At 40.8% G+C, this 9,864-nt stretch overlaps 2 protein-coding genes across 14 annotated transcripts in view; one reads left to right on the plus strand and one right to left on the minus strand.

The window, feature by feature from the left end:
- Nucleotides 1-2,035, minus strand: part of LOC131472356 (LIM and calponin homology domains-containing protein 1-like) — a 76,518-nt gene extending 74,483 nt beyond the window's left edge. For 5 of the 12 annotated variants that reach the window (XM_058649439.1, XM_058649438.1, XM_058649441.1 and 2 more), the window contains exon 1: nucleotides 1,644-2,033. In XM_058649439.1, coding sequence (XP_058505422.1) covers nucleotides 1,644-1,796 — 153 coding nt within the window. In that variant the 5' untranslated portion in view covers nucleotides 1,797-2,033. Of the gene's footprint in view, nucleotides 1-1,643 lie in introns of all 12 variants that reach the window. The other 7 variants (XM_058649432.1, XM_058649433.1, XM_058649431.1 and 4 more) reach the window with 4 other exon arrangements.
- A 3,141-nt stretch (nucleotides 2,036-5,176) lies between these two features.
- On the plus strand, nucleotides 5,177-7,477 carry LOC131472733 (transmembrane O-methyltransferase homolog). Of its 2 annotated transcripts, none has more exons than XM_058650161.1 (4): nucleotides 5,177-5,358; nucleotides 5,720-6,010; nucleotides 6,807-7,003; nucleotides 7,084-7,477. In XM_058650161.1, exons 2-4 carry the CDS (start codon nucleotides 5,743-5,745, stop codon nucleotides 7,408-7,410), a joined length of 792 nt encoding a protein of 263 aa, XP_058506144.1. In that variant the 5' UTR covers nucleotides 5,177-5,358; nucleotides 5,720-5,742; the 3' UTR covers nucleotides 7,411-7,477. The 2 variants fall into 2 exon arrangements, with proteins under 2 accessions (XP_058506144.1, XP_058506141.1); XM_058650158.1 differs by having other exon boundaries at nucleotides 5,731-6,010.
- Nucleotides 7,478-9,864: the final 2,387 nt, after the last annotated feature.

Here is a 9,864-nt window from a genome sequence, read left to right on the forward strand (position 1 = left end):
TCCAGTTTATATAGCATGAAAGCTAAAGCCGTGTATAATAGGGCTGGAAATAAGAGACAAGAGTTCAAATATGATAATGTGATCTACAGTGTGAGGACGCAAGAATACTGGGTCACGACCCACTAATGGGTCATGAGAGATGTTTATTTGTCCCCAGTCAAACTTTTACGTGCATAGAAATATGTTGTAATCCATTTACCAAACAATCCAAAATGTTATTACTGTAGATTTTACATTAGTCGCAGTCGTTTCCATCTTTAAAACAAAGATCCTCGGTGGAGAAACACTGAGGAAACAAGGTCAGAGGCTAAAATACAACATAACACCGCTCTTATGAATACTTGTGTTAAATCGATACAGATCTGCAAAGATCTGGTTCAGGATCACATCATGAACTAACTAGTTCCTTACACTGCTACTGTATAAAATGTTTTTTATTCTCTTCTCGGTGAAGCAACAGGTCAAGTGATGTTACCGTTGGATGCTTTCAAAGTAAAAACAGCTGATATTCGAGGACAAGAACAGACAAATCCACATCCTGCTGTCGAGGGTCACACTGCAGGACGACAGAGTGAAACCACAGTGGGGTCAGACGGTTGTCGGGACTGAAATTCTCCCAGAACAAAACCCTCACTTGTGTTGTGATTATTGTTCAGCCGCGGCTCACAACGAGGCAAAAATCCAGCCCACATGATCCACATTCACCGCTTTCAGCCACAGCTACTGTACAATAGCCCCCCCACCACAAAACAAGTGAACGCCTGCTGCAGCATTCAAGAGGAACTCAACAGCCACTCTATTGGATACACATGACATGGAATTAAGTGTCAGGAGTGGCACACGGTGTGGTTTTCTGCTGCTGCTGCTGCTGCTGAAGCTGCTGCTGAAGCTGCTGCTGCTGCTGAAACTGCTGCTGCTGCTGCTGCTCCTGCTTGTTTACTTGACGTGTCATGCCTTAGAAAGACAACAGTCACTTAAAGAACTTGTACAACTATCTGCTCGTCCTCCTCTGACCTCTGACATCTATGAAAACTGCAGCCGCTCTCTGCTGCTGACATTTTCTCTTCTGCAGAAACCCGACTGAAATCCCAGTAGATCAGCACTCTCTGGACAACAACCATGACATGTTTGTTCAAAGTCACTTTTATTCTCTTCTCATTCTGATGCTCGGTTTGACCGGGTCTACCTGCATTAATCTGCTGCCATGTGACCATGTAAGATAATTGCATTGATGAGCAGTTGAACAGGTGTACCTAACAAATTGGCCATATATATATATATATATATGTATATATATGTATATATATATACATATATATATATATATATATATATACACACATATATATATATAATGACACAATGAATGATGTCATTACAGGTGACTTCCATTTATCAAATTTAGTTTTTCAAGGAAGATTATAATGTGACAGATGAAAATATTAAAACAGTCACCTGTCTACCTGTCTGTCTACCTGTCTGTCTGTCGGGCGGTGTTCACAGGTGACAGCGCTGCAGGTAAACATGTTGCAGAGGCAGAGCAGTAACTAAGGCCACGCACGGACAACACAACACCTGCGCAGAGAGGGAAGCCAAAGTGCTGCAGAGTTGAGACCAGCTCTTCCTCTGTGACTGTGACTCACCTCGATCCATTTCTGCGCCTCCTGGAACGCGGAGTCTGCGGCCGACACAGTGCCAGGCTGATGCTGATGATGATGAGGAGGATGCTGCTGCTGCTGCTGCTGATGATGATGATGATGATGAGACTGTCCTATGTCTGCCACCGGACTTGCCATTGGCGAAGAAGCTCAGCTTGTCAAGTCTCAAAAAAGCCTCGGATTGTGCGTAAAAGCAGCGCAGTGACGCGTCGACTCCACCTGCGGCAAACAGCCGTGGACTGCGGCAGTTGTGTCGGTTCTTCTCCGCCGGGGCTGAAGGTGTTGAAGCGGAGGCAGCAGCAGTGGAGACACCGGCGGGCTGAGTGGACCAGTTGCTGCTCTCTCAGTGTCGCTCCTGCCTGGAGTCTGTGGGCAACACACGAGCAGCGTCAAGTCAGCCGGAGGCTCCTCGGCAGGTTCCGGTCGGAGCCTACAAAATAAAAGTCCAGTGTGAAACATTTATGAGGGGTTTGTTGGCAGAAAGAGAAGAAGCGACCCGGTCAATAAATAAACCATCTGCAGTCCACAAGAGGACTGTGCACATACACCCACACCATAGATGTAACTGGGCTAGAGCTGAGACAATTAGTCACTTCTTTCATGATTAAAACAAGATTTAGGATCGTTTCAGCTTCTTAAATGTGAAGATTTTCTTCAATAAACAAAGAATTCATTAAAAACTCAATCTTTTTGGTTTGTGGACAAAAACAAGACAAACACTGATCAACATTTTTTAACGTTGTCTTACATTTCATGGACCAAACGATGACTCCACAGATTAAATCAGCTCTAATGGATCCACAGATATGAGGAAATTGAACGTTCAGCAAACAGGACATGGAAGTTAAAAAGAAACCTTTGGAAATCTATATGTATGGTATAGATATTCAATAAATATCATCTTATTTCACCACAGCTTTAGGGAGATGTGGACTATGTTTTTAACAACCCATGTAAAATAGAAAAATGACAAAATAAAAGAATGGAAATGTACAGCAGGCTCTGCCTCAGGTTCACTGACAGACTACGGTTTGAGGAAGAGCTTGATTCTGTTTCTGTGTTTTTACAAACAAAATAACCCAGTGTTTTATCTCTAATTTCACTGAAGAAAAACAACATTTAGGCTTGAATAATAAAAACAAAACAAGACCACATGAACTTGTGGGATCAGTCTTTGCAGGTTGCTTTGGTGTGACTATGAGGGTTCAAATATTGTCATGTGATTTTTAATAAACAATTACAAAATGAAATCCATTTTCACTCATAAATGCAGTTTATCTTATATTCACCATTTATTCAAACTTTATTTAACTGATCAGTGTCTTCTTTACAGGATAAAGTGTCTATTATTTCTGTTGTTTATAACATGAGGCTATGGAATGTTTTACAGAAAAAAAATAAGGTGTAACGCTGCAAAAGGTTATTATTACTACTTTATTCATACAGGCTTTTATTTTGGTTGCAATAACCTCTTCGCTTCCGGTTGTAAAGCAGCAGGTCTCTGTGAGCTTGACGCAGCCGGACTAACAGGACTTACACTGTGCACACACACACACGCGCGCACACACCGCAGCAGGATCCGCTTCAGTTGCCAAAAATACACAGAGCTGCAGCGAACGAGGGCTGACGATCTCACAGCCACGTTCACTGATCATGACGGAGCACAGACTGACATATAAACTTTATTATTCATATTATTACTAATGCACAACTCATTTATGGAATTAAAAATAAAAAAAAGTTCCTGCTGCAAATGTTCGTGTATATGGTTACAGCGGGAAACCTTCACTTCAAAGAAGACACAAAGGCATCTAGCATTTAATCCAGGGATTAAAAAAAAAAGGTTCTATATTGACCCACTTTTAAAAGATGGCAAACTATTATGACTCAAACTTTCAATCCTGTATGTAAATTGCAACTTGATTTTATACAACAAAATGTAAGATTTCCACCGTCAAACGTTGTCTCCAAGATTATTTTCATGATTCCAGGTCTGCGCCACAAAAACAACCACAAACATTCTGCTTTAGGTCACACGGATTAACTACTTTAATCCCAATGGAAGTTATTATATTAATAGTGTGACATTAAGGACAAGTGATGTTCACCAAAAACACACACGAATTCACACACAAAAACTTTGTATTATTCATGAAAACACACACACATTCATCTTAAAATCGTCTCAGATCCGCTCAGAGTGAACCATCGCACTAAAACAGAACGATCTCTGTCCGCTTATACTTTCACTTCCTGTGTTTTAAACAGTGAAATCACCTAAAAATCATAAAGTTGTGTCATAGCAGATGTTTTTTTGACTTCAGTTCTTTCTCCACGTGATCAAACATCTCAACAAACAAACAAACAAACAAACAAACAAATACGATCTGTGATCAGAAACCGCTTCACTCGGTTTGACTCACCTGTAAACGTGTGTGTGTGTGTGTGTGTTAGTGAGAAAGACTCACCTGTTCCTGCTCTGATGATAAAACATCATCATCATCATCATCATCATCATCATCATCATGTTCGGGATTATTCCGGATGTTTGGAGATTCTGAGACCAAACCATTGGCTTTGAGTCGCAGACATTTAAATATAGAAATGGCGCGTGTTTTAGGAGGCTAGAACCCTATTGGCCCGGAGCAGGTGCACGTGACAGGAGGGGCGGAACAAGGCACGTGATGGATGAGGAGCTCATTCTTCATGTTACCTGAGACTCTGAAGAATCTGCATTTTTGCATCGGGAATGAGATGTTTGTTTGTTTTGTCAGAAACTAATACTTAAAACCCAATTGAACGCAAAAAATAAGGATGATGATACAATAATAATAATAATAATAATAATAATAATAATAATAAGTAATCAGAATTGCAAATGTTTTGTCATTTTTTTGTCTTTTACTCTGGGTAATTAATTCCACTGATCACTGTGGGCTCACTGTATATCCTTTATTATGTTATTATCTTAATGTGACATGTTTCAGTCCAGACTTCCTTCCCCTGCAGGACTGAAAAACACTTGGATATGAACTCCAAAAACACGCAGAAACTAGAAAAATAACACTTTTTTTGTAAAATGTGTAAAATAGTTCAAAGTTTAAATGTGAAATCGTTTGTTTATGTCATTTTAGAGTTCCTATTTTGTAATACACTTGAAAACTTTTTTTTTGTCAATTCTACAGCCACAAAATCAAAATAAATCCAGGCGGCCTGTTTATAATTATGGTCATAAGACGGTTTTTAAAACATATTCCACCTAAATTCAGACTGTTTTTAAAAGGAAACAACAAGCAAACTCCACTTTACCCTGATAGTCGACCACCTCAGCACTAGGACTGTTTGGCAGAGTTCATCCAACACTTACTGTAAGTTTAGTGATATTTTTACATCTTTACTGCCCTCTTGTGGAAAAATGCAGCAGCACTGAGAAGCAGCAGCAGCAGGAGGAGGAGGATGAGGGGGTGGAGGAGGAGGAGGAGGAGGAGCTTTGTGACGCAGGTGTCTGTATTTCCTGGTTACTGCTGTGAGTTTTCCTTTTCTCCTTCAAGCAGGAAAACCATGTTCAGTGTTTCAGGAGTCTGACAGCTGACTTCATATGTTTGACCTGTGCTTGAATCACAGCAGTGACAGTCCCACCTGTGTTTGACAGCACACACACACACACATACACACTCTGAACCTGCAGGAGGACAGCTGGGTAAGTCTATACCAACACCTGTGTGTGTTTATTTAAACATTATTGTTTAGTAAATAAGATGGAAATGACCAACATGTCAAAATCTATGGCAAGTTTTTCGATTGTTCAGGTCAGAAATCATTGTACACATTATAATATTCACTCATTACAGCATTCATGACTTAAGCAAAGATTTAAAATACTGCACAAATCGATCATTGTTGCTGCACAAATCGATCTGTGCAGAAACAATTGGTTAAGAAATGCAAAAATAACCATAATACACTGAAAAGCTTAAAGATAAAAGGATAATCTGTGTCTAAATGAACTGAAATCATCCTTTGATCTGACTTTTTTTTTATTCTCTGATTTCTATGTCGAGATTTCTCACAGATTATTTTCACAATGACGGTTGAAATGTGGCTGCTTGCCGTTTCGGCGCCGCTGCTTCCCGCCATCGTCGCCGTGTCCAGTCGCTACGGCGACAAAGTTTCCACGCTGTGTCACCGAGCCGTGGCCTGGCTGCTGAGGTTGGTGCGAGGCGGCGTGTGCGCGAGGAGGACACACGCCTTTGTCTTCTCCAGCTGCACACACGGCAACGTCCACAGCGTCCTGGAGACCTTTGACCTCTACGCTGACGCTCACGCCTCTGCAGCCATTGGCCCAGAGACTGGTGAGGAACACACTCAGATTACATCACATGGAACTGTCTTAGTATCGATTGTAACAATTAACAGTTGATTTAAGTTGTTATTAAGTTGTTAGGTGGAATTAATTCATTTAAAAACAGATAAAATTACCACTTTAGTTGTTCTAGTGTCAAATTTAAGGACACAATTTAGCTCCAGATCAAGTGGAAACTACAGTGGATTGTTTTGTTGTTGTTTGTTGTTGTTTGTTGTTGTTTAGGACACACAGAGAAACTTGTAAAGTCGCTGTTCAACTTTAAAATGAATTTATTTCCAAACCCAGAGTGACACAAAGCTGAAGCTGCATGAGCTTAAAAAGGTTGAATGTGCTGTTGATGAGACGTCCTGCGTGTGGCGCTCTTTTCCTTTTGTAGCCACTGTTTGTATGAACTCCTTAACGCAGACGATGCCTTTGTTCCTTTCATTTGAAATCAGAAATGTTTCCTGTCAGTTTTAAAAGCAGCAAACGTGAGCCAGAGTCACAAATCCCTACGTCTAACTTTATTTGCATTAGTCTCAGTTGTTGGTATTAGTCATAAATAATAATTACAAAACAAATGAGACAATGATATGAATCTAATATAGTAGGGGAGTGCACAGACATAATATGACAACCTAGAATAATGAAATAAGTATACACAGTAATAATAGAATATGCCTATAAAGAGTTTTATTTTCATTAACAATACTAATGTAATCTAATGTAATCTAAGTGTCAATATTCATCCTTTATTCAACATCCGTCTCACCTCAGCATCGTTGTGTCTCCCTCACCCTCAGGTGAGGTGTTGGATGACGTGGTGAAGCGTGTCCGTCCGTCCCGAGTGTTGGAGCTGGGGACTCACTGTGGCTACAGCTCAGTCCGCGTGCTGCGTCTGCTGCCCCCTGCTGGCAGACTGGTCACAGTGGAGCTGGACCCTCTCACGGCAGATTTGGGAGAGGAGATCATCCTGGTGGCAGGTTTCAAACACGCTCAGGTACGAGAGTGAGGAAACAACAACAACAACAACACGTACAGGAAGTCTAAGTCTAAACTGTGACATTTCAACCTCTTCAGTTCCAGGTGTTGACGTCCAGCTCAGGCGAGGTCATCCCCACACTGCACTCGGTTCTGGAACCCGCTCAGAAGAGCAGTGATGGCTTCAGCCTGGTGCTCATGGACCACGATGCACAGCAGTATCTCCCAGACCTGCTGGCTCTGGAGGAAGAGGAGCTGCTCTGCTCCTCCGGCTGCTCCGTCCTGCTGATCAACAGGAGACAAAGAGCCGAGGATCTCAGGGAGATCCTGGATCATGTCAGAGTGAGATCAGACTGCTTCTGTGTGAAGATGGAGCGTCCGTGCATCGTGGAAATCTTTTACCAGAAGAACATGGAAGGAATATAAAGTCTGGGGATTTTAAAACACAGTTTATACAAACTGGTAAATAAATAAAAATGTTTTTTTGTCTTTGTCTACGACAACCATTGGAAGTTATTGATACCAGGGAAACAACTGATATATATACAGTATTATCTCAAACGTAAACAGTGAACATGAACAACGATACTGATTCTTAAATAAGTAGTAATCAGATTAAGATTATAGAGTTTTCTGATTTCAATGTAGAGCAGTAAGTCCAGAGCTTTTTATATATGGAACACTTTATAAAAATGACCTATTTTACAAAATAAACCATGACTAGGCCAAATTTGAGCAGAATATAACATGTAACTCTTCAATTTCTGTAATACTTCATATTCTGAATTGATAAACCAAACATTTTCAAGAAATCTAACGGTTGCCACGCGACATAAAAGGAAACAAGAACTCCTAACCTTCACCCCTCACGTGTATTTATGTTATATGAATAATTACTACAACCAAAAATAACATTTTTGTTATTTAAAATCCCCCCAAAACAATTCAGGTTTACTCTGCGTGCACGTTTATGACGTCACAAACAAACTTAGGTTGAAAAGGTCACTTGGCAACAAACTGTAGCAGGTGTAGCGCTGCAGAGTAGCCACTAGATGGCAGGCTCTGCTTTTTTAAAGGAATACAAACTGAAGCATTTTCACTGGATTGGTCTCATGTGTCTTTAAAGGGCAATGCCCCCTTTTTTAAGAGCTCAGAAATGTCAGCCTTTGGATTTGATGTCATAGCTCCTGATCTGTTAAAGATGAGGTGGATGATCCACAGCTGTTTACCCCTGACACACACTCCACTCCCCCTGTGCATGCTGCATTAGTCACTTCCACACACCTATAGTGCCAATGTTTATAATACATTAAATAAATAAAGCCCTATTGTGGATATTGCTCCCAGTTGATCTCTCTCTCTCTCTCTCTCTCTTTTTTCCCCAATCCAACCTTTTTACTAACATCAGCAGTCTCACTCTAAGTGGCTGTGATGTCTGAGGTTCAGTGTTCCAGCAGCAAGCGTCTTAAATGAGGGAGAATCTGTGGAGTCTTTGGGGTGGAACTCAGGTGGAGTTTTCAGAATGAGCCTCTAATGGCGCTGCCGAGGCGTCTCAAAGCAGCTGGAAGGCCATTTACACGGTTTAGAGACAATTTAGTGCCGCGTTTGAATAAATAATATTTGGTGCAATAACAAGGGTTTAATTAAATGTAATATTTCCAGGAGCCTCCGGGTCACAGCGTGACGAAGGTTGGATACACTGCGGCTACAGAGAGAGAGAGAGAGAGAGAGAGAGAGAGTCAGGCTGCATGTGTACACACTAACACACACACAGGCACGGAGGAGAGTTTTACTGTTCACCGCCAACGACTCCACAGAGTCAAACAGGTAATGGTGCTGGAGCTGCATAAATACTTTATGTCATACACAGATCACTATTTGCAGCAGCAGCAGCAGCAGCAGCAGCAGCAGCAACAGATGTAGACTTTGACAGGAAAACACACTGGTTTTCAGGAAACTGGGGTTGTTCAATATGTATGACAAAGCTACACTAAACCCCCAGGACTACAAGGTTACATGGATTTCAGTTCAATATGAAGTAATGACGGGAAAGCAGAGCAGCCACTGAGTTACAGTGTGCTCTACAGCTGCAGCTGGAGGTGCAGAGACATAATCAATCAACTGCTTATACAATCTGCTTCACAATATAACTCTGTCCCAATTAAGATAATGGTGACTCCCACACAGAGGAAGATACTGCACTGCAACGTCAAAGATGTGAATAATATATATATATGTGTGTATATATATATATATATATATATATATATATATATATATATATATATATATATATATATATATATATATATTTTTTTATTATTAGTAATCTGAGACATTTCACACAGATAATAGCAGCATTTAAGGTGTGTGTTCCAATTCCATGCCCATTACATGGAGTTTGTTTTTCTTTCTGACAACAAAGATTCAAGGCTTTGGATTCTGTGTTTGTTGTTTTTATATCAATACAATATAACAGTCAATGTTTCAACTGAAACTTCCATTTCAAAAGAGACGTGGTGTTTAAATGAAGTTATTCTAACTACACAGATCAATGTTTCCATTTAAAAAAAACTCTACTGGCTGAGCTGCAAGTACATGGAAAAGTTACGATTCCCATACTGGCCACTACGCTGCCTACTCTTCAAAGCAACCTTAACAAAAGGCCAAAGAGTCGAGAAGAGAGTTCAACAATAAATGCAGTAACAAAAGTGTGAATTTAGGTGGAGCAGTTCAGCCATGCACATGCCTGTCTCCATCTCCTTATAGTGGGAGGGGCTTAAGGTAGAGAACCTGTTAATCCTGTTGCATTCTGTGAGGGTTAGTGTACCATCTAAGATCATGTGACTTCCTGTGGTGGTCATTTTCGACCAGGAACAC

This window comes from Solea solea, chromosome 14 (assembly GCF_958295425.1).
Source record: "Solea solea chromosome 14, fSolSol10.1, whole genome shotgun sequence".
Taxonomy (NCBI): Eukaryota; Metazoa; Chordata; class Actinopteri; order Pleuronectiformes; family Soleidae; genus Solea; species Solea solea.